Genomic DNA, 24294 nt, shown 5'->3' with positions numbered 1-24294 from the left:
TCATATTCACTATTCATCAACACATAAGTGCATGTGTTACCTACACATTTTCATTATTTTTCTATATGAAATTTCGTCCTTTTTGTTTTTTAAGGTAACAAGGAAACGGGCACCTACTTATCAACCCTCCCATGAACTCTTCATCAACACCTTAGTCCATATGTTACCAACACTCCCATTCGAGTCTTTATCAACATGTATATGGAAGCTTAACCAACACCTACATTATTATGTTACCAAGAAGGGAATTGCGGAAGAAGGGAATTGTCATGTTGCAAGTCGTAATTCATTTCATTTGCAAGTGGATTATGCTGCTCCCCTCCCTTTTTTTAACCCTAAAATTTCACTAGCCCAAAAAGAGAATAAGGGAATAGTTAATATATTACTACGTGAACATGTAAAGGGAATTGCCCACGTGCAGCAAGCAAAATAACGTACGACAACCCAACTTGTGTCACGAGCGGAAAGGGAATTGCGGAAGAAGGCAAATCAATTAAGGCACGTAACCTGTGTGGTCCACAATTACCACGAAAGGGAAACGCGGTTTTATTCCCAAATTGGGTTGTCCGAAACCGATCGCTCGATTTAATACTGGCGCGCGAACGCCAGCTAGGGCCGCCCGCCTAGAGTGTGTTGTAACGCTGGCCTTGCGAGCCTTTTCTTCTATGAACCCGATATGTCTCTCCATGACCTATCTTTGAAAAAAAAAAGAATTAATAGAATAAACGGGACCTAGAAAAGCTCACATGCACGTTCCGTGAGACCCAAATCTGTCGCATGTGTTGCATAGGGGAGATCGAAAACCACGGCTAGCTACCGCTGATGCATGCATGCATGCCGACACTGCGGCTATCGCTCGCGCGGGACCAGAAAGAATCGTGCGCGGATTATAGGGATGGGATGGGAGTGGGACGCGGGATTAATGGAAAATCTCATCCCACTTGAAATTTTAGGTCCTGGGGATGCTGGTGGGGTCGAGCTCGGCTCGCGTCATCGGCGGCGGCTACATGGTCGCCTGTCCCGATGGACGCCCATATGCACGCTCCGCGTATAGCGCCGCCGTTGTGGATCGCCTGCGTGAACAGAAGCGCGCGCCGCCGTTGAAGCATTGCTGGCGCCCAAGCCGAAGTACTCTTCATCCATGGATTGCTCTGGAGCGAGCTTTGGCCTGTCCGGCTCGATCACGGATGCAAGATGAAGCTGGCCGGGACAGTCGGCCAAGTTTGATTTGATTAGGAGACGAACTGGAGAGGAGATCAACTATGTCTCGACTCGTATGTCCCGATCGTACGCGGTTTGGTTTGTGAAGAGAGCAGTCCGAATTCCGAAACAGGGCGTGATTTAGTAGTGTTGGAAAGCAGCGGTGATTGCTATTTAAATCGCTAAACCTCCAGCTCCAGACCCCATCGATTCCCTCGGTGACTGGTAGAAGTCGATCGAAGCAGTCCGTCCGCAGCCAGCACGCCGCTTCCGATGACGTCCCCGTTCACGCCGGCGGCGTCGCGGCCGCAGCGCTCTCCCGACGAGGTCGAGGACATCATCCTCCGGAAGATCCTCCTCATCACCCTCACGCCACCATCCTCGCCCAACCCCGCCGTCGCCTACCTCGAGCTCACCGCCGCCGAGCTCCTCTCCGAGTCGCGCCCGCTCCTCGCGGTGCACGACAACGCCGAGCGCATCCTCATCGGCCGACTCTCCATCCCGGACCCGCCCGCAAACTCGCCTCCACCGTTCGCCTTCCTCGCCGCCGCATTCCGCCGCGCTGCCGACGAGGCGCGCAAGATCACCACCATCCGCGACGCCGGCCTCCAGGCGCGCCTCAAGGCGTCCATCGCCCACACCCGCGGACTCGTCCTCTCCTACGCGCGCATCGTGGCCGGCAACCCACACACCTTCCCGTCGCCCCCCAACGCGCCCCACCCAGCCGCGGAGCTGCTCATCTTTCTACTCGCCGAGGCCGCCGACCCGCTCGACCCTACCCCGGCCCCCGGCGCCCCGCCGCCGCCGGGTTTTCTCGACGAGCTCCTCGGGGACGAGGCCATCGAGCCGGCGATGGGCGAGCTCTACGAGCGTCTCAGGCAGACAGTGGAGAAGGTGTCAGCGCTCGGCGACTTCCAGCGGCCGCTCCGTGTGCTCAGGCGGCTTGTCGGATTCCCCAGCTGCGCCAAGGCTCTAGTGCACCATCCCAAGTGGATTCCCAAGAATCAAATCATGCTCATCGGGGAAGGGAGAGCCATGGAGCTCTCCAGCTTGCTTGGAGCCTTCTTCCACGTGAGCGCGATCCCCGACCGTGAGTTTGCAAGCCAGCCTGATGTCGGGCAGCAATGCTTCTCCGAGGCATCGTCGCGCCGCCCAGGTGACTTGGTGTCATCTTTCGCTGCTATCAAGAGCGTCACGAATTGCTTGCAGGATGGACTCAGGGATGTTCTTCTGGCGCTGCTTAAAAATCCGGATACTCGAGGCAAGGTTCTTGAGTTTCTAGCGGAGCTGATCAACAAAAACGTGGGGAGATCTGGCATGCATGTGGACCCTCTAAAATGCGCTAGCTCGGGTACGTTTGTCAATCTTAGCGCTGTGATGCTCCGTCTATGCGAGCCTTTTCTGGATCAAATGGAGTCTAAGAAGGGCAAGATTGATGTCAAGTACCTCTTCTGCAACCACAGAATCGATTTCGAAGATTTGACCGCGATAAACGCATCTTCGGAACAAGTGTCTTCATGGACACAGAGCTGGAGCCATGCGCATGCTCAAGAGAATTTCTCGTTCATTTGCGAATGTTTCTTCATGACGGCCAGGGTACTCAATATGGGGTTGATGAAAGCTGTAGCGGATTTCAAACACCTCTCTGAAGATCTCGCGAGATGTGAAGATGATTTGGAAGCAAACATAGCATTCAGAGAACATTCATCGCCACATCTTGAGCGAGATATAAAACGTTTGGAGAGGATGGTCGCGGCTTTATCACAAGAGAAGTACTGCTATGAAGCTCAGATACTAACGGACGGTGCGTTTCTTCAGCGTGCTCTGTCTTTCTACAGACTAATGATATTGTGGTCAGTAGATCTTGTTGGTGGATTTAAGATGCCTTTGCCATCACAATGCCCTATGGAGTTTTCTTGCATTCCGGAGCATTTTCTTGACGATGCAATGGATTTACTCGTCCTAACCTCCAGAGTTGATAGTAAAGCTTTGGAAGGATTCCCATTGGATGACTTTCTCAGTTTCAACATCATGTTCATGGCCAGTTCTTCTTACATTAAAAATCCTTATCTGAAAGCAAAGATGGTTCAAGTTTTGAACTGCTGGATGCCGCAAAGAAGCAGCTTGACATCCACAGCCTCATTATTTGAGGGGCACCAGCTATGTCTTGATTATCTAGTACCAAACCTTCTGAAGCTTTACGTGGACATCGAATTTACTGGCTCCCATACACAGTTCTTTGACAAATTTAATATCCGACACAATATTGCTGAGCTTCTGGAATATTTATGGGATGTTCCCAGTCATCGAAATGCTTGGAGACAAATAGCAAAACAAGAGGAGAAGGGTGTATACTTGAATTTTTTGAACTTCCTGATCAATGATAGCATCTATCTTCTTGATGAGAGCTTGAACAAAATTCTTGAACTCAAGGAAATAGAGGCTGAAATGGTGAACACTGTTGCGTGGAATAGCAGACCCGCTCAAGAAAGGGAGGAGCGTTTGCGTGTATTTCATCAATCAGAGAATATTGTTCGTTTTGATATGAAGCTGGCAAATGAGGATGTTGGGATGCTTGCCTTCACGTCAGAACAAATTCCAGCGCCTTTACTTCTTCCAGAAATGGTGGAAAGGGTGGCAAGCATGCTAAATTACTTCCTCTTGCAACTTGCTGGTCCACAGAGGAAATCACTGACCGTAAAGGATCCTAAGAAGTATGAGTTCAAGCCGAAGCAGCTATTGAAACAGATTGTTACCATCTATGTCCACATCGCAAGGGGTGATAAGGAAGCTATCTTTCCTGCTGCAATCTCAAAAGATGGACGATCATACAGTGAGCAGCTGTTTGCTACTGCAGCTAATATTTTGTGGAAGATCGGGGCAGATCCACAAATCATACAGGAGTTTACCCAACTCGCCGGTAAGGCAAAAGCTGCTGCCTCTGAGGCCATGGATGCTGAAGCTATCCTTGGGGATATACCAGATGAATTTCTTGATCCAATTCAGTATACTCTCATGGAAGATCCTGTGGTACTACCATCGTCGCGGGTTACAATCGATCGTCCAGTTATTGTCCGGCATTTGCTCAGTGACAGTACCGATCCATTCAACAGGTCCTATCTCACACAAGACATGTTGTTACCAGACACGGATCTTAAGTTGCGCATCCAAGAGTTTATCAGGTGTCAGCAGTTCAGGGCACGGCCGGCTGCCGACTCCGTGATGGAGGAGCCTGATGGCGGTTCTGATATGGTCGAATGAACTGAGAGGAGCTGGGATAGACAATTTGTTGTTTAATTAGCAACTCTTAGCTTCAGGACATGGCATGTGTGTTTGGTAGACCTACTCTTAGCTCTTATCATTCATCAGGCATCAAGTTGATTATCTTGGTTTTCCCCTACTTCTGCCCCCCCGTCTCAGTTCTTTGTAAATGTTGTAAACTGATCTCCGCAAATCTAAGTTTAGCAAACAACATAATTAATTAACCGCCCGAAAAGGGTCTGGACAGGACAAACAAATATATTTATGCCATTGCATGCTCGCCATGAACGATGCTACAAAAACCACCCAATGCCTCTGCATATTTTCCCTTCAAAACCTATCATTTAATCGAACCTCCAAACCATGACATACCCTGCATCATCGTTCCTACTACGGTGAGCCTATCAATCATCATCCAGGTGCCTTAGATTGGTTGAGTGAGCATTTAGTCTCTCCAATGTATGTCCTTCTTTATTTTGTAAACCAGCCATTGGCTTCGGGCCACCATAAATAAAGAAAGAACCCCTGCGGCCTTGAAGGCTTTTGGATTGAAGCTGGTTGCACAACATAAGCCATGGTCGAGTTGTATCTCCTTTAATCACCGGTCCACAATATTATTACGGCATAAGTGTGTGATTTGATATTTATGTTATTTTTGTTGTTTGTCTTTAAAAAAATACAAGATTGTTTCATGAAAGAAAAAAGAGTTTGAAGCCTTAAAAAAATTACTCGTGAGAAACTGAGATGACGAGGAGGATTTTAATTAAAAATAATAGTAGCTGTAACTATAGACCGGTCTCTCATTCAGCTTCCAAAGTGAGTAGATGTAGGATTAGATATTCTTTGTGAATAATACTGAGTTTGGCCAAAAGTGCATATGAGTGGGTCTAGAGCAAGCTATAATGAAATTTCCGCTCCATTCACATCCCTATTTGTTTGTGTTCAAATTAACCTAGAAGCATATAAATCTGCATATTTATGTGGTTCCCAGAAACCTTCTGTATTTATTTCTTGACGAAGCCAGTGGAAGCTCCAGTTAACGTCCCACATGTATAGGTAACATACAAAAAATATAAATACGATGAATGTGGCTTTACGTGCCAGGTGAGTACACAATTATTGTCGCCCATAGTGTTTGTGGCTGGGAGAGAACTTGTCCTACAGAGAGTAGTGTCCAATTCACAAAACAGAGTAGACTTCAGATGTCAAGCTAAGTACCGTGACTCAGGTTTCAATGCAGGTGGCCATGCAAACACCAAACATTACCTAACACTACAGAAATAAACACAGAAAAATTAATAACGAAAGAGAAACAACTATACAAGCTGCACCACAATGATCAGCCTTAGAACAATTATTTTCCTTGATACAACTGCAGAAAAATTCAAGCATAACAACGACAAAGTGTAAAACTGAAATGAGTTGGACAATAGAGGCACAATGATGATGATAGCCCAGCATAATAATAAAGGCCGCCTCCGCCGCTGTGAGTTGAGCACGATATGGGCTACTACCAAAAGTATACAGATGTGTGAATCAAACAATATACAGTTCGTTGTCCGCGCAGCCGTGCACGGGTTCGACAGAGCATTCGCGGCGGCGGCGTATACATCAGCCCTCCTCGCCGAACTCCTTGGTGAACTTCTCGTGCACCTCCAGGTCTTTCTTCCCAACTGTCGGTCTCTGCCTCGCAAGGACCTTCTCAAAGTCAGTCTTTGAGATCGGGGGAGGGAGGATCTGCAAGCAGACAATACAACTTGGTGGTTCAACAGAGGCCTCCATAACAACTAACTTGGAGGAAATGGCATCTTATCTAGCCTATCTTACCTGTGCGGCGAGGCCTTGGGACGCAAGATCCTGCATCGTGGTCTGCACGGCACCTGGCTGCTTCGGTCCACAGGGCATCCACATGCCACCGTCCGTCTTGAAGAAGAACATGGCGTCCTGCGTCTTGCGCACGGGTTCAAACAACACATCCTTAACCTGTTAACAAATACTAGCAAGGATCACACACACATGTCACAATGTACAGACATGTGTGATGGTGTGAGGGCTTTGAAATAACTACTTACGCAAACTGCAACATCGGAACCGGAAAACCCCTCTGTCCGACGACCCAAGACCTCAAAATCACTTTCTGATAAGCTGTGTGGCGTATCCCCAAGATGGACCTGAATGAATTCAAGTTCCCAGCATAAGCAAAGGATCAAGACAACATTTCTGGATAGAACTTTTATGTTGTGCTGCCCGAATGATTTCTTAAATACCTTGAACATATGCTGCCTTGCCTTCGCGTCAGGTAGCGGAATGTAGATACGCTTGTCAAACCGTCGCCGCACAGCCTGTAGTAGGAATATATGTGAAGTGCCAAACTGTTCGAGCAACTCCAAGAGTCTTGTAAACTATAGAAGTGACAACAGTGTGATTGACAATTTTTCAAAAACCTGGTCCAGAGCATATGGTGTATTCGTAGCAGCAAGAACAAGAACTTTATCATCATTGTGGCCAACACCCTGGACAGTTACAGGAAAACAAAGAAAAGGTATTAGAGAAAACTATTTGGGCAAGTAATCTATACTACTGTGTTTGGCACCAGATATCCAGTCGTATGATATAGCAGGTCCAGTATTAGCCAAAACTGTGTGCAGAGGAATATTTGGGGCTAATGTGAGCCAAAACTGTGTGAGAAATCTGTACTACTGTTTATGGAACCAGATATCGAGTATTAGCAACAGCAGGTCCAGTATTAGCCAAAACTGGGTGTAAATACCATGTCGGCACCAGATATAGTGTTATTAGCTATAACCGGTTCAGTATTAGTCAAAACTGTGAGCCCAGAAAACTGTGGGGCCAATGTGACCAAAATCCAAAGAAAATATGCCTTTTTTTCCTCTCATTTTTTTTCTTAACATGCACAGTAATGGCAAAGTAGAAAATCCAGGCTTCAATACTATTTCATAATATGGACACAGAATGTTGTCTGGCCATAACTTCTCCATGTTTACTACTCGGATCATTTTCATCCTAAGTAGAACACACGACTAACACACCCAAGGATTTCTAGTCGCCAGATTCTACAGCAAAACGCATGCAGCAGAACACGCATACTCAGAAACAGTTCACAACATTATACGCTGCAAGAACTCACCTGCATCTGTACAAGAAGTTCAGTTTTGATTCTACGAGAGGCTTCGCTTTCATTGCCTTCTCCACGTGTACCACATAAAGAATCAATTTCATCAATGAAGATAATGGAAGGAGCGTTTTCACGCGCCATTTGAAAAAGATTAGCAACTAGCTTCTCGCTCTCTCCCATCCATTTTGAAACAAGGTCTGATGAAGATATACTGCAGGTAAATTGAATGCATTAATATGAAATAACCTGAAGCATATTGCATTATCATCCGTTAAGAGAAATGGAAACTAATAGGAAATGAACATTTGCACCATACATGGAGATACCAAGTCCAGAAAAGGGAAAATGCAGGTTTTTTCAGACATATTTACATGTAGTAAAACCTACAATGTGCTGTTGCATGAGAAGCCAACAAAAAATTGCATGGTACAGTAGGCAATCCACATGTCGCTAAATGTTTTATGGTGTGGCTAGATATATATTAGTTATTACTTGGTTTTAACCTAGCAATGGCTGTGCAGTTAAGCCAATCGTTTGGAACTTTGAAGCCAATCTTTAGAAGGATTTTGGAGTAGGAAAATATTCAAATTGGTTTGGGTGTCTGGCTTAACACAACTCATCTGGTAATTTTTAAGAAGTTATAACTCAAATCAGTTGTTTTACTATCCAAGTGATGGCAAAAGTATATTTTCAATGCATGGATAATTTGAGACATCAACTAATACAGGACTGTATGTCATATTATGATGAATTTTACTTTGACGATGCATAACAAATGGAAGCATAACAATTCTTTTAACGACAATATGCTAATAGCATGGCTACTGCATCATTTCTTGAAATAATTCCATGTAGGCATCAAGAGTTCTAAATGTATCATACTCTATCATCTACCATGACAAGTCACAAGGGACACACAAACCAGGAGTAACTATGATAGAGCTGCTATCTTAGGAATCACCTTGAAATTGAGAACTATACCATTTGGGCAAAATACTTCTTTAGCAAAAACTGTCTTGACTCGATGAAATGCATTTTTTATGAAGAGGGCATCTGCCTTTAATCTTTTATTATGATGTTACTACGTGCAATAACAGGATAAATTTGATGTACCACTAGTGCGTCTAGTTAATAACTCTTAACTTATTATCCAGACATGTCCGCTAAGCAATACGCATGCACTCTTGCCAAATTTACCAACCACGCTCAAATAAACCATGAGAAATTTATAATGGTAATGAAATATTAAAAACACTAATTAGTGCACATGATAAACTACTACAAAATATGAATTACAGGGCTGCATGTCCTTGTTGGCACATAAAAACAGTTTCCATTTTGTGAGGTTTGCATAAATTACGACAAAGTCAATTATCAACACATGGAAAGATAATACAAAGATTTAAAAAAATCAGACCAATGATGATTTAAGGATGAAATCAGCAATAATAAAAGATACCACATATGAAATAAAAGATACTCCATAAAAGATACCACAGATGAAATAAAATTATAGCTACCTGAAGAACGTCGAGTCAGCCTCAGTTGCTACAGCTTTAGCCAGATAAGATTTTCCTGTTCCTGGTGGACCATACAGAAGAAAAGCCCTCCATGGCCTCCGCTTGCCTAACAAAAAACACCCTCTGTTAGTTACATACAAGCACTTACCATGATATTTAGTACACAAAATCCTAGAACAGACACCAGTTGTGATAGTGCTTGGGATTTGGAAAACTAATTAGTAAGCTACTTGGGAAATCAAAGACCCCATAAAGGTAGGAAGCTGGTGCACAAGGCAAAGAAACAGTTACGGTGTGAAGCTAACTATCCATATCAAACAATCAAAGACCCATACAAAGTAGTCCAGACTCATAAACACAGTTATTACGAGAAGGAATTTAGTTCTACTCCATACTATTATCTGGTACAGAGCAAGGTAAATTATAAGTTCAGAAAGATTCTTTTTGCTGGGATAGAAGAGTCAAAAATATCCTATATGTAACTTGTCAGCATCGCTACGTTGCGCCAACCAATTAGGTTACCATCACTCATCGATAATCTGGTATCCGTGCTCATGGTGAGTTCAAGACTATGCCCATCCATAGACAAAATCAGTATGTGTAGCATGTTTTAGAAAATCACTCATCCACAATCTGGTATAAGCGAGCATGGTGTGTTGATGGGCAACCTAGAGTCACATAGTAGTATTTAATCCTGACCCTATCTCATGGGCAACCTAGTACAAGAGCTCATGGATGCTCATCTACAAACAGGAACCTGTATGTGCAGCATGTTTTGGACCTGCGCTCCAGAACCAAATGATTCATTCTGACCCTATCAGATAGATTCAACCAAGATCAAGATCCATAGAGATGACAATTGCAGTTGCCTCATCTTTGGCAAGAAAAAAATACTACCTGTGAAGAACTGTGGGAACTTGACGGGCAATATGACGGCCTCCTGCAGGGCCTGCTTGGCGCTCTCGAGTCCGGCGACGTCGTTCCACTTGATGTTGGGTTTCTCGGTGACGATGGCGGAGTTGAGCCCCGCCCTGAGCTTGGACTGCTCCGAGTCCTCCCCTCCTTCCCCACCCCCGTCCTTGCCCTTGGTCTTGGGCCTGGCGACGACGGCCGCGTCGCCCCCGCCGTTAGGGGCGCCGGGCCCGGCGCCGCCCTCGTCGAGGACGGCCCGGATCTCCTCGGCGCGGCGCAGGTACTCGGTGAACTTGGCGGTGATGGCCTCCTTGATCTTGGGGTTCTTCTCGTACTTGAGGTGGGTCTTGAAGTACTCGAGCGCGTTCATGTAGAGCGGGAAGGCCTTGACGTAGTTCCCGGCATTGTCCTCCTGCACCGCCTGCTTCACGTACTCGATCGCCTGCTCCTTGAAGTTGCTGTACATCGGGGCGAAAAAGGCGCCGCCTTTGCGGCGGGTTCCGCCGGATCGGCGCGGGGGATCGGCCGGGGCGGCGCGGGCGGGGCTGGCGGCGGCGAATTCGGGAAGGTGGGCGGCGGCGGCGGTTGCTTGGGGCTGGGGTTTGACGAGGAAGATGAGGAGGAGGAGAGGGGAAGGGAGACGAGGTGGGGAAAAGGAAACGGAGACCAGCGAGAAGCAAGCGTGTTTCCTTTTCCGATTTTTTTCCTTTTTTAATTGGGAGGAGAAAAGGATTCTGTTACTCTATTTGCATATAGGTCCCTGGTTGGGCTTTTTGTTTTTAAGATGGGTCCTTCCTAATGGGAAAGTTGTACTTGTTGGTGATATTATGTGTAAGATGAAAAATGCATCTGCATTTGTCTTAGTTCGACTATGATGTTGGATTTTGAAGCAAATATGGATGTGGATATAGATATGTATATATTCTCGTACATTTTTAATGTAAATTTTGGCATATTCGTATTTCTATATTGTTCATGTTAGCAAATTTAGTCATTCTATTCCCATAGCATGGATAAAGAATAAATAGGTGGTCAAGTGTGGGCACAGATTTGGAGCACCAGGGCAAACTCGTGCTAGGTTGAAAAAATTTAAGTTGGCATTTCAAAGTTTCAAAAAATCACAAAAAATTCATGAACAAAACCATGTCCTGAATACTCGCGTGAAGTTTCTGGTAGAGGTTACCTACACTAAAAAAAATTGTGATAGTGTCACAAATTTATCTTTTTTGTATCGCTCAAAATACAACATACTTTTTTCCAAAGTTCTGACGCACCTTTAAATGTATATATGTATGACCATATTTATTTTCAGATTTTTTGAGAACCCAAATTATTTTTTTCAATTTGTTCAAAAAACGGGCACACTGGTGGTCAGGGTGGTTTTAGTCAAGTGTTCGTTTTATAATAGAAGCTACAAAATGGAAGGCATTATAATAGTAGTATATTTATCTACGTTGCACATATAACCACCTTCTTGTAGGACAACACTATTATCATCATAAGTTTATTATCATGCGGCGGGTAGGTACTAAATTGTATTCCTTTACCTAACATTTATATGAAGTTGTAATAGTTTATTCCCTCCGTTTCTAATGCTGATTCCAAATTTTGATGTATCTATGCATAAAATGTATCAAGATATACATCTAAATTATCAAAAAATATGGACTAGAGGTAGCATGTTTTATAAATTGTTAAAAAACATATTTGCATTTGAATCAATCCACAACCTTTCTATTTCATAATATTTATATCCATGTCCATATTTTATTTGAAAATTGTGGAGAATAAACTGAGAAGGGCACTATCTAACTCGCCCAAGGTTTGTTTTGTACTTTCTATTTGGTAACATTTATATCCATATCCTTATTTATATCCATATCCATTACGTTTCTATTTGGTAACATTTATATCCATATCCATATATTATTATTATCATCATCATCATCATCATTTTTTGACTATGTTATCATCATCATCATCATCATATATGGTCGTTGTGTTTATTTTAGAGCTTGAACATAATACTTATAAAACATAGGGGCAACTCAATTCTCACATGACCCTAATGATTTATTTATGTTCTGGCGTCAACCCGTGAATCTCTAGATCGACTCATGTAAAATTATATGTCATAAATGCATTTCCCATTATGCATGGTAAGAAAAACATATGTCCTAGATGGTGGTGTCACCACAAAAATGAGGCAAAATTTATCGTTTTTGTATAGCTCATACTACAACATACTTTTTCCCAAATCTCCGACGTACCTTTAAATGTATATATGTATGCCCACATTTATTTTCAGATTTTTTGAGACCCCAATTTTTTTTTTCAATTTGTTCAAAAAACGGGCACACTGGTGGTCAGGGTGGTTTTTAGTCAAGTGTTCGTTTTATAATAGAAGGTACAAAATATTAGGTATTAAGTGTTCATGAGCAAGTAGATCATGTCAACAATAACCAACCACAGCTGGAGCAAGATCCACCTCTTTTTAACCACAGTTGGTAGAGCATGGAGCTTTATATATTGATGGACTGTTGCCACCACACAATCTTGCTGACAATCCAATGCAGGCATGGAATGATAGTTTCTCTGCTGCTAGCTCATCTAGCTCATCTGTGGGAGATAACATGATGACTGATGTGCAACCACCTATCCAGATTAATTATGTGATCATCCATGAAGGGAACTTTGTAGAGCTTCACTCCGAATTATGGGCTAGGATTATTCTTGCTAAGACTGCACTAACTGAATGTACTGCACCCTCTATCAGGCAAGATAACTGCAGATTTCTTTCCTTTACTGTTGAAATGCCCACCTCTGTGCTGCATGAAATGGTTGGTGAATTTTATTTACTATATCAGAACAGATTGGTTGCTACGAAAACTGGAGATTATGCTACACCTTCTCTGATCAATCTGGAGGAAACTGATCTTGATCTTATTAAACATGTTGATGTTGGGCAGAAGAGGAAGCAAGCAATCTTACCAGAATGCACATCTCAGGTGAGGAGAAGCACTAGATCCAATAAGTATAATGGTTTCAAGCAACATAATAATCCTGATGCAAAACCAGTCAAGTCCAAGGTCAAGCCTAGGAAAATCCCTGCAGTTAAAGAGAAGAAGCTGAACAAGGGGAAGGAAATTGTTGCTCACACCTCTTCACTTCCTGGCACTCCTATCCATGTGATGCAAGCCAATTGTGTCAACTTGTGTGGGGTCCCTGTAGAGGAATTATCTCCTCAGAAGCTGCTCTCTTCTCTACAGGAGGAAGTCTCAGATGAAGACAATATTTAATTTTGTCTTTGTTTTATCCTGTAATAAGTAATGAATATCTTAAAGCACTGGGTTGTTTTGTGCTAGAATATTAGGGGACTTAATGCAAAAACTAAGCAGCTTGCTCTTATGAATGCTATTATCACCAGTGGTTGTTCTGTTATATGCTTGCAAGAAACTAAGAAGAGTGACTTTGATATATCTTTTATTAAGTCCTGTTTCCCTAAGAAATTTGATGATTATGCTTTTATTCCATCTAGTGGGGCATCTGGGGGACTATTAATAATATGGGACAGTTCTCTTTTCTCTGGAATGGTTATGCACTGTGAGTCCTTTGCCATATCTGTGCATTTCACATCCACACGGTCCTCACAATCATGGACCTTGGTTAATCTGTATGGCCCATGCCATGGTGATAAAAGACAAGATTTTGTGCACTTGCTATATAATCTCAATATTCCTGCTCATGAAGACTGGCTTGTACTAGGGGACTTTAATTTTATAAGATCTCCAAATAATAGGAATAAGCCTGGTGGAAATGTCAATGATATGCTTGTCTTTAATGATATTATTCGAGAGCAAAATTTGACTGAATTACCCATTAAGGGAAGGAAATTTACTTGGAGTAATATGCAAGAAGATAAATTGTTGGAGGAATTGGATTGATTTTTTACTTCTTTGCATTGGACAACTTTCTTTCCTTCTACAATTGTCAACACACAAGGAAAACCAACCTCTGATCATGTACCTTGTGTCATTACTATCAAGACCTCTATTCCTGCCAGTAAAGTTTTCTGATTTGAATCATATTGGGTTGCTCATCCTGGTTTTCAACAAAAAGTGGAAGAAAGTTGGTCCAAACCAACTCACAAAAATAATAGTGCTGCTAATTTAAATGCTAAATTTAAGAGGTTGAGATATGATCTTAGATATTGGAGCAAGTCAATTTCCAAGTTAACATATGTATTCAAAATACCAACAATGCTTTGCTTGAGTTACATAGTATTGATGATTGTAAGCCTCTGTCACTTGCTGAAACAAATTTCAGGAAAATACTCAAGCAACACCTGGCTAGATTGTTGGATTACCAGAATGCATATTGGAAGAAGAGATGTACCATTAGATGGACGGAATTTGGAGATGAGAATACAAAATTCTTTCACTCAATTGCCATTGAGCGCCACAGAAGAAATTCAATAGCATCTCTACAGAATACGGATGGAAATTTTGTGACTGAACATTCAGATAAAGAGAAGTTAATATATGAGACTTATAAGCAGAGGCTTGGAACTTGCTCTACTCCTGCTATGCAATTTGATCTAGAAGATTTGATTGAGCCAACACCTGGTCTACAAGATTTAGCTTGCCCTTCCACTAAGGAGGAAATTGATAATGTCATAAAACACAAGCCTACAGAAAGAGCACCTGGGCCTGGATTTAATGGACAATTTCTTAAAGCTTGCTGGCAAATAATCAAGGAAGATATCTATCAACTTTGTTTTGAGTTTTATGAAGGAAAATTGAATTTGGAAAGTATTAATATGGGTCATATCACTCTGATACCAATCAAAATCACACTTCTCAATTGTGTACTCAAGATTATAACTACGCTTTTGGCTAATAGATTACAGAAGGTAGTCTTATAAATTGTCCACAAAAATCAATATGGATTTCTCAGGGGAAGGAATATACAAGATTGCCTTGCCTGGGGCATATGAGTTTATGTATCAATGTCAAAAGTCTCAGCAGGAAATAATTCTTTTAAAACTGGATTTTGCAAAAGCTTTTGACACTATTGATTATTCTGTTATGTTGAAAATAATGAAGCATATGGGTTTTGATGACAAATGGCTCTAATGGATACATATGATATTCTCTTCTGGAAAGTCTGTAGTTTTACTAAATGGAGTGTCTGGCAGACAATTTCACTGTAAGAGGGGAGTAAGACAGGAGGACCCTTTATCTCCTCTTATCTTTGTACTAGCCGCTGATATGCTACAATCTGCCATCAATAAAGCATTTCTTCAGGGATCATTAAGACATCCATTTCAATCTGATTTCATCAAGGATTTTCAAGTGATCCAAAGATGCAGATGATACACTTATTATTATTATGCAAGCCTGCCCTGCCCAAATTTCCGTAATGAAGGACATCTAAATAAATATGCCTTGTTCACTGGGCTGAAAATCAATTTCCATAAGTCCTCACTAGTATTCAGAAAGTAATGCTCAGATTATGGCTGCATTGTTGGACTTTAATATTGTTGCTATGCCATTTACTTATTTGGGTTTGCCATTGGGAACAACAAATCCTTCTGTACACGAGATGATGCCCTTGATAGATAAACTAGAGAGAAGAGTTTTTGCATCTTTTCTCATGATGTCTTATAGTGGAAGAGTTAATGTGGTGAATTCTCTCACTACATCTATAGCAACTTCCACTATGTGCTCTCTCAAAATTAATCCTAAGATTTTGGAGACTGTTGAAAAAAAAAGACATTGTTTATAGAACAAAAAGATAGAGGATGGAGAAAAATACAATTCTCTGGCAGCTTGGGATATGGTTTGCAGACCAAAAAATAAAGGAGGACTTAGGGTGTTAAATCTTAAAATTCAGAACCAAGGATTGCTTTTGAAATACCTGCATAATTTCTATAACAAGGTGGATACTCCCTGGGTACATCTGATTTGGAATACTTATTACAGAGGGCACATCCCCCATGCCATACTCCCTTGTCGTTCCTTTTGGTGGAAGGATGTTTTCAAATTAACACCCATTTTTCGAGGGATTGCTTCATCCAAAATTGGAGATGGCACTTCTACACTATTCTAGAAAGATTTATGGTTGTCCCAAATTAATGCTGAAAAATTCCCAAGAGCTTTCTATTATGTCACCAAGGAGGATGCTTCAGTTCAAGTGGTTTTGACTACTTCCAGCCTCTCTGATAACTTCTTCCTCCCCTTATCACCTAAAGCTATGGCTGAGCTTAGACTGCTACATGCACAAACTGTTTCTATGCAACTCACAGTGAATACTCATGATACCTGGACATATGCATGGGGATCTGATACATACTCATCAAGACTATACCATAAATTCTGTTTCAGAGAGGTCACTCCCCACTGCACTTTTAAGTGGATCTAGAAGTCCAAATGTACTCCCAAGCTAAAGTTCTTTGCCTGGATGGTATTGTCTGATAGATTGAACACAAGAAAAATGCTAAGACGAAGAAACTATCAAATCAACTCCTCTTATGAGTGTTTGTTGTGTGCTAAATGTTTGGAAGAAACAATTGAACATATGCTCTTTCATTGTGAGTTCAGTACTTCTTGTTGGGATACACTGAACCTCCACTGGCAACAGAATGGTACAAGACTGCAGATTGTAGAAAAGGGGAAGGCACAATGGAAAAAGATGATGTTCATGGAAATCTTCACTGTTGGATCTTGATGCATATGGAAAGAAAGGAATGACATGATCTTAAAAATATAGCTCCAACAGTAGAATCCTCGAAGAGAAGATTCGAAGAAATTTCCCCCCTGCTCATTCATAGATCCAAAGAAGAGTTACACTCTTTTATTCTTGAGTTGGATAATAATCTTTAGAAAGTAGTCTCCACACTCATAGTTTAGATCCAGAGGGAAATTCCCTCAAAGTTGTACCTTTTATGATGTAAAAATTACCTTTACGATAATATAAAAGCAGTAGGGGCCTTTCCTACTGTTAAAGTTTCAAAAAAAATTAGGTATTATAATAGTAGTACATTTATCTACGTTACACATATAATTGAAAGGATCGTATGGCACCTAGAGGGGGTGAATGAGTGTTTTATCAAACTGTAATTCTTTTTTCAATTTAGGCTTTACACAAAGGTAAATTTTCTAGATGAGAAACTATGTGAATTTACCTATATGACAAGATGCAAGATATAAGCAAGAAATACACAATACAAGATACAAGTAGCAAAGTGTGGTAAAGGATAGAAGTAATCGACATGAAGCACGCTGAGACACGAGGGTATGATTCCCGTAGTTCCTTCCCTGTAAAGGGAAGTACGTCTACGTTGGAGGGGTGTGGACGTGTGGTGCCACGAATGCCTACGTCTACTTGGAGGGGTGTCGATGTAAGGTCTATCATCCTCACTGATGGCTTGTTGCATCATGTATAAGGCGGTGGGATTGAGTTGGCAATCAACCACTTCCCTACGAGTCAAATTGTTTGGATTGTTAGCCATGTATCCTTCCATAACAATCCTCCAAAGTTCAATAGAGAAAGAATTTAGACAAGACTTTATCTTGGTTTGCAACAAATAAAAGGCATTAGGTGTAAGCTTAGGGGGATTTCCTTGTTGATTGATGCGAGGGTGGGGAATGGGTGGATCCGGAGAGTACACGCGCGAAGGAGCAACCTCCGAGTACACTCCTGTAGCATTAGGATCTATCTTGGGAAGGGTCCCACTACCACCTCCCTCTACTTCCGTGGTATCGGTTTTCCGAAGGAGAACCACGAGAAGTGTTGTGCACAATGGGAGTGGCAACCTCGATAGTGGTGGTAGGAGGGATAGGAGGTTTGTTCACTTGAATGAAGTTCATCATCATCTCCCTTAAATCACCTATGAAGGTGTTCATCGAGGAAATGGACGATTTCAATTCCTTGATGTCCTCCATAGATGTCGGCTTCGAACTAACCTTCCCATCTGCCATATTCTCTTAGGCGGTAAAGCCCAAAGTAAGAGTCGAGGCTCTGATACCAATTGAAAGGATCATGTGGAACCTAGAGGGAGGGGTGAATAGGTGTTTTATCAAATTTTAATTCTTTTTCCAATTTAGGCTTGACACAAAAGTAAATTCTCTAGATGTGCAACTATGTGAATTTACCTATATGACAAGATGCAAGCAAGCAATACACAATAGAAGATACAAGTAATAAAGTGCGGCAAAGGATATAAGTAACTGAGGTGAAGCACGCTGAGACATGATACGTCTCCAACGTATCTATAATTTTTGATGTTCCATGTTAGTTTTATGACAATACCTACATGTTTTGCGGAAATTCAATTCGGCTCCCGGGTGCGTATGCACCCTCTACCAAAAAATCATATTTCGAAATGTCGAAAAATTTTAACAAATTTTTTTACATGTACATCTTCATAATATATGTTCGTTCGTCAAGTTTTACGAAAAACCAATATTTTTTGTGGTCTATATAAAAAAGAGAAAACTTATCTTGTGAAAAGCATTATTTTTAGCGCTGAGTTTTGTCTTTTTTACACACGTCACATGATAAGTCGATTTTTTATGAAACAACTTTGTAAGCGTGTAGCACAAGAAGATTTACATGCGAATTTTTGGTTTCAATTTTTTTGAAATTCAAAATATGTATAAGATGCATTTCAAAATAAAGAGAGCATATGCTCCCATGTTCCAAAACACCACTCCCCATGTTTTGCTCACACTTTATAATGTTTTTATGCATTTTCCGGAACTAACCTATTAACAAGATGCCGAAGTGCCAGTTCCTGTTTTCTGCTGTTTTTGGTTCCAGAAAGGCTGTTCGGGCAATATTCTCGGAATTCGACGAAACAAAGGCCAAACATCATATTTCACCGAGACGGACCAGACCATAGGCTGGCGCGGCCTGGAGGGGGGCGCGCCGCCCTATGGGGTGGGCCCCCCAGGCACCTCCTTGCGCCGCCTCTTCGCCTATAAAATCCGTCGTGACCTAAAAACCCGAGACCAATTGACGAAACTCCATAAAAACTCCAGGGACGCCGCCGCCATCGCGAAACTCCGTTTCGGGGGACAGAAGTCTCTGTTCTGGCACGCCGCCGGGACGGGGAATTGCCCCCGGAGTCATCTCCATCGACACCACCGCCATCTTCATCGCCATCGCTGTCTCCCATGATGAGGAGGGAGTAGTTCTCCCCCGAGGCTGAGGGCTCTACCGGTAGCTATGTGGTTCATTGATGGCGTGTAAGACACACGTCCGTTGGGAACCCCAAGAGGAAGGTGTGATGCGCACAGCAGCAAGTTTTCCCTCAGTAAGAAACCAAGGTTATCGAACCAGTAGGAGTCAAGGAACACGTGAAGGTTGTTGGTGGCGGAGTGTAGTGCGGCGCAACACCAGGGATTCCGACGCCAACGTGGAACCTGCACAACACAATCAAAGTACTTTGCCCCAACGTAACAGTGAGGTTGTCAATCTCACCGGCTTGCTGTAAACTAAGGATTAGATGTATAGTGTGGAAGATGATGTGTGTTTGCAAAGAACAGTAAAGCACAATTGCAGTAGATTGTATTTCAGATGTAAAGAATGGACCGGGGTCCACAGTTCACTAGTGGTATCTCTCCGATAAGAAATAGCATGTTGGGTGAACAAATTACAGTTGGGCAATTGACAAATAAAGAAGGCATAACAATGCACATACATATATCATGATGAGTACTATGAGATTTAATCGGGGCATTACGACAAAGTACATAGACCGCTATCCAAGCATGCATCTATGCCTAAAAAGTCCACCTTCGAAGTTATCATCCGAACCCCTTCCAGTATTAAGTTGCAAACAACAGACAATTGCATTAAGTATGGTGCGTAATGTAATCAACACAAATATCCTTAGACAAAGCATTGATGTTTTATCCCTAGTAGCAACAAGACATCCACAACCTTAGAACTTTTCGTCACCTGTCCCGCATTCAATGGAGGCATGAACCCACTATCGAGCATAAATACTCCCTCTTGGAGTTACAAGTATCAACTTGGCTAGAGCCTCTACTAGCAACGGAGAGCATGCAAGAACATAAATAACATATATGATAGATTGATAATCAACTTGACATAGTATTCAATATTCATCGGATCCCAACAAACACAACATGTAGCATTACAAATAGATGATCTTGATCATGATAGGCAGCTCACAAGATCTAACATGATAGCACAATGAGGAGAAGACAACCATCTAGCTACCGCTATGGACCCATAGTCCAGGGGTGAACTACTCACACATCGATCCGGAGGCGATCATGGTGATGAAGAGACCTCCGGGAGATGATTCCCCTCTCCGGCAGGGTGCCGGAGGCGATCTCCCGAATCCCCGAGATGGGATTGGCGGCGGCGGCGTCTCTGGAAGGTTTTCCGTATCGTGGCTCTCGGTACTGGGGTTTTCGCGACGAAGGCTTTAAGTAGGCGGAAGGGCGGAGTCGGAGGGCTGACGAGGGGCCCACACACTAGGGCGGCGCGGCCCCCCTTAGGCCGCGCGGCCCTAGTTTGGCGGCGCCTCTTCGCCCCACTTCGTAACTCCTTCGGTCTTCTGGAAGCTTCGTGGAAAAATAAGACCCTGGGCGTTGATTTCGTCCAATTCCGAGAATATTTCCTTTGTAGGATTTCTGAAACCAAAAACAGCAGAAAACGACAGAATCGGCTCTTCGGCATCTCGTCAATAGGTTAGTGCCGGAAAATGCATAATAATGACATAAAGTGTGTATAAAACTTGTGAGTATCATCATAAAAGTAGCATGGAACATAAGAAATTATAGATACGTTTGAGACGTATCATTCATCTCTTTCTCCCATGGTGTGATCTTTATATGATCATGAGCTTTGTATCACTATTAATCTATGTGCTACTCTAGTGATGTTATTGAAGTAGTCTATTCCTCCTCCATGATGTAATGTTGACAGTGTGTGCATCATGTAGTACTTGGCGTAGGTTATGATTGTAATCTCTTGTAGATTATGAAGTTAACTATTACTATGATACTATTGATGCGATCTATTCCCCTTTCATAGCTATTGTTGATAGTGTGTATGCTATGTTAGTACTCGGTCTAAATTGCAATGGTCTATTATGCACTCTAGAGGTTACTTAAATATGAACTCCGAATGTTGTGGAGCTTGTTTACTCCGGCTTGAGGGTGCTCTTGTAGCCCTACACAATGAATGGTGTTTGTTATCCAACAAGAGAGTGTGAGAAAGTAGCACAAGTGAAGAGAAGTTATTTATTTATGTGATCAATGTTGAGAGTGTCTACTAGTGAAAGTATGATCCCTAGGCCTTGTTTCCAAATATCGAATCACCGTTTATTTACTGTTCTACCGCATGTTTACTTGCTGCCATATTTATTTCAGATTGTTATTACCACTCATATTCATCCATATCACTTGCATCTCACTATCTCTTCGCCGAACTAGTGCACCTATACATCTGACAAGTGTATTAGGTGTGTTGGAGACACAAGAGACTTCTTGTATCGTAATTGCAGGGTTGCTTGAGAGGGATATCTTTGAACTCTATCTCCCTGAGTTCGATAAACCTTGGGTGATTCACTTAAGGGAAACTTGCTGCTGTTCTACAAACCTCTGCTCTTGGAGGCCCAACACTGTCTATAGGAATAGAAGCGTGCGTAGACATCAAGACACGAGGGTATGATTCACGTAGTTCCTTCCTTGTAAAGGGAAGTACGTCTACGTCGGAGGGGTGTGGTGCCACGAAGGCCTACCAACGCCACAAAGGCCTCATCCTATTATTCGGTGAGCAAAGCCACAAAGGCCTAGCTCACGCTCCACTAAGCGGTTGCCTTAAAGTCGCAACCATCACCTTTACACAAAGGTTGGGGCACACATCCACAACTCAATTGGAGGCTCCCAACAACCGACCACGGAGCTTTTACAACACAAAGCAAGCTCCGAGGGAGACTTCACATGAAGCTAGGGTTTCACAACATGAATCTCCTACAAACAAGTGGGATACTCAAATCCCTTTGGTGGAAGTGTAGATCTAGGGTTCCTCCCTTGATTCCCAAGAGATCAACAAGTTTGTGTGGCTAGGGAGGGAGATCATGCATTTGAGCTTTGGAACAATGGAGGGGAGAGAGTAGAAGCCGCAACCTCTCCATGGAGAAGAAGGGTGCCTTTTATACTCCCACACCAAAAGTACCGTTGTAGGACAATTGGGACCGGAGTCTTTGGTGTTTCTTCATTTACCCTGGAGTCTCCGATGGAGTTTTCGGCCGAGTTCCTGGACCCCCATACTGAGAGTGAGGCATACATGCCAGCTTCCATGACATGGGAAGTCCGGAGTCTCCAGCCTGGGAGACCGGAGTCTCCGGTGTGCATGGTCCGGAGACTCTGGTAAAGTCCCCAGCCAAGATCCCGGACCCCTATACTGTGTGTGAGACACACTGGCCAGCTCTTCGAATTGGGCGGTCAGAAGACTTGTCCAGAGTCTCCGACCTGGGAAGGCCGGAGTCTCCGGACTGGAAAATCTCACTTTCTTCTTTTGTTGTGGATTTTCTCCACCACCATTCCCAACCAACCCCTAATACCATCTTGAGCACCTGCACACACTTCACCACAAAGCTGCAATACACCATCTTGTTCGTTATACTTTTAAGGGTCGGCCACCGTGACAACAAACATAAGCACACGGTTAGAGATCTTTATGTTGACAATAAAAACACAAAACCATATTAGGAGGGAAATTCCCTTTCAATAACCACCTTCTTGTTGTACAACACTATTATAAGGGAGTAGTGTTTTGGCTCATGGGAGCGTATGCACCCTTTATTTCAAAATGCACCTTAGCTATATTTTGAAATGTCAAAAAATTGTAACTAAAAATTCACACGTTCATTTTCACGTGCTATGCATCAAAGAAGTCGTTTCATGAAAATTCGACTTGTCTTGTGGCATGTGTTAAAAAGATAAAATTTGGTGCTAAACATAAGACCTTTAACAAAATAAATTTCTTGACCACAAAAAATATCAATTTTTCACGAAACTTAACGAACACACATATGTTATGGAGATGTACATCTAGAATTTTTTCAGAAATTTTCAACACTTCGAAATATGTTTTTGTGGTAGAGGGAGTGTATGCACCCGGGAGCCGAACTGAATTTTCATCATAAGTTTATTATCATGTGGCGGGTAAATACTGAATTGTATTCCTTTGCATAACATTTATATGAAGTTGTAATAGTATATTCCCTCAGTTTGTAATGCTTGTTGCAGATTTTGATGTATCTATGCTTAAAATGTATCTAGATATATACATCTAAATTAGAAAAACAAATTGGAATGGAGGGAGTATGTTTTATATACTGAGTAAAAGTACTATCTGCATTTGAATCACATCCACTATGTTTCTATTTTTTTTCATTTTTGCATACCACGCTTATCACCTGGTCACTATGTTTCTCTTTGGCAACGTTTATATCCATGTCCATATTTTATTTAAAAGTGTGGAAAATAAACTGAGAAGGGAACTGTTATCACTAGAATTTGACCGGATCAGAGGTGGGCCGCGATTAAGATGGGCTTGAAGAATATACATGAAGGAATACATGAATCGGCCTTGTGTACAAAGTTTGGGCTAGTTTACCCGTGTATCTGTAATATAGTAGGATACGTGTCGGTTAGATAGAATTTGACTCGTGCACGGTTGGGATTATTCCCACGTTAGAAAGTCTACGGACTATAAATATGTATCTAGGGTTTCTGAAATAAACAACAATCACGTTCATCACAAACCAATCTAGACGCATCGCCAACTCCCTTGTCTCGAGGGTTTCTTCCGGTAAGCATCATGCTGCCTAGATCGCATCTTGCGATCTAGGCGATACACGTTATTCGCTGTTCATGCGTTGCTCGTGCTCGAAGCCTTGTTGATGGCGAGCAACGTAGTTATCATAGATGTGTTAGGGTTAGCATTGTTTCATCGTATCACATGCTTTCGTCCGTGCAACCCTTAGACATCTAGCCGCCCTTACACCTATCTTAGGTGTAAGGGCGGCACCCCGCTTGATCGTTATTTAGTAGATCCGATCCGTTATGATTGCTCCTTGTTCTTCAAGGATTAGTTTAATATCTGCATAGTTAGGCCTTACAAACGGGTTGAAGGATCCAGTGGCGCGTAGGGTGTAGTTTGCTAGCCCTAGACAGGATGTTCCGGGATCAACTTCATGTTGGTTTTTAGGCCTTG

General features: G+C 42.5%; 2 protein-coding genes across 2 annotated transcripts; one reads left to right on the top strand and one right to left on the bottom strand.

Annotated features, from left to right (window-relative positions):
• The first annotated feature begins 1473 nt into the window (after window positions 1–1473).
• Window positions 1474–4461, top strand: LOC124661785 (probable ubiquitin conjugation factor E4). The gene has a single exon (XM_047199671.1). The coding sequence runs from the start codon at window positions 1474–1476 to the stop codon at window positions 4459–4461; it is 2988 nt and encodes a 995-aa protein (XP_047055627.1).
• Window positions 4462–5756: 1295 nt separating this feature from the next.
• Window positions 5757–10587, bottom strand: LOC124661786 (protein SUPPRESSOR OF K(+) TRANSPORT GROWTH DEFECT 1). The gene is made up of 8 exons (XM_047199672.1): window positions 10015–10587; window positions 9118–9223; window positions 7610–7808; window positions 6906–6974; window positions 6729–6803; window positions 6534–6632; window positions 6289–6444; window positions 5757–6198 (listed from the first exon to the last, which is right to left on the bottom strand). The coding sequence occupies exons 1-8, from the start codon at window positions 10493–10495 to the stop codon at window positions 6073–6075; spliced, it is 1311 nt and encodes a 436-aa protein (XP_047055628.1). The 5' UTR covers window positions 10496–10587; the 3' UTR covers window positions 5757–6072.
• Between the last annotated feature and the right edge of the window lie 13707 nt (window positions 10588–24294).

This window comes from Lolium rigidum, chromosome 6 (genome assembly GCF_022539505.1).
Source record: "Lolium rigidum isolate FL_2022 chromosome 6, APGP_CSIRO_Lrig_0.1, whole genome shotgun sequence".
Taxonomy (NCBI): domain Eukaryota; kingdom Viridiplantae; phylum Streptophyta; class Magnoliopsida; order Poales; family Poaceae; genus Lolium; species Lolium rigidum.
This window is presented reverse-complemented; position numbering and strand designations above follow the sequence as displayed.

Coding starts and splice junctions, on each gene's coding strand:
- LOC124661786 (XM_047199672.1), bottom strand. CDS start 10,495: ATGTACAGCAACTTCAAGGAGCAGGCGATCGAGTACGTGAAGCAGGCG. Junction 6,633..6,728: donor CAAGGCAGCATATGTTCAAG/GTATTTAAGAAA, acceptor GAATTCATTCAG/GTCCATCTTGGGGATACGCC. Junction 6,199..6,288: donor CCCAAGGCCTCGCCGCACAG/GTAAGATAGGCT, acceptor GTCTGCTTGCAG/ATCCTCCCTCCCCCGATCTC.
- LOC124661785 (XM_047199671.1), top strand. CDS start 1,474: ATGACGTCCCCGTTCACGCCGGCGGCGTCGCGGCCGCAGCGCTCTCCC.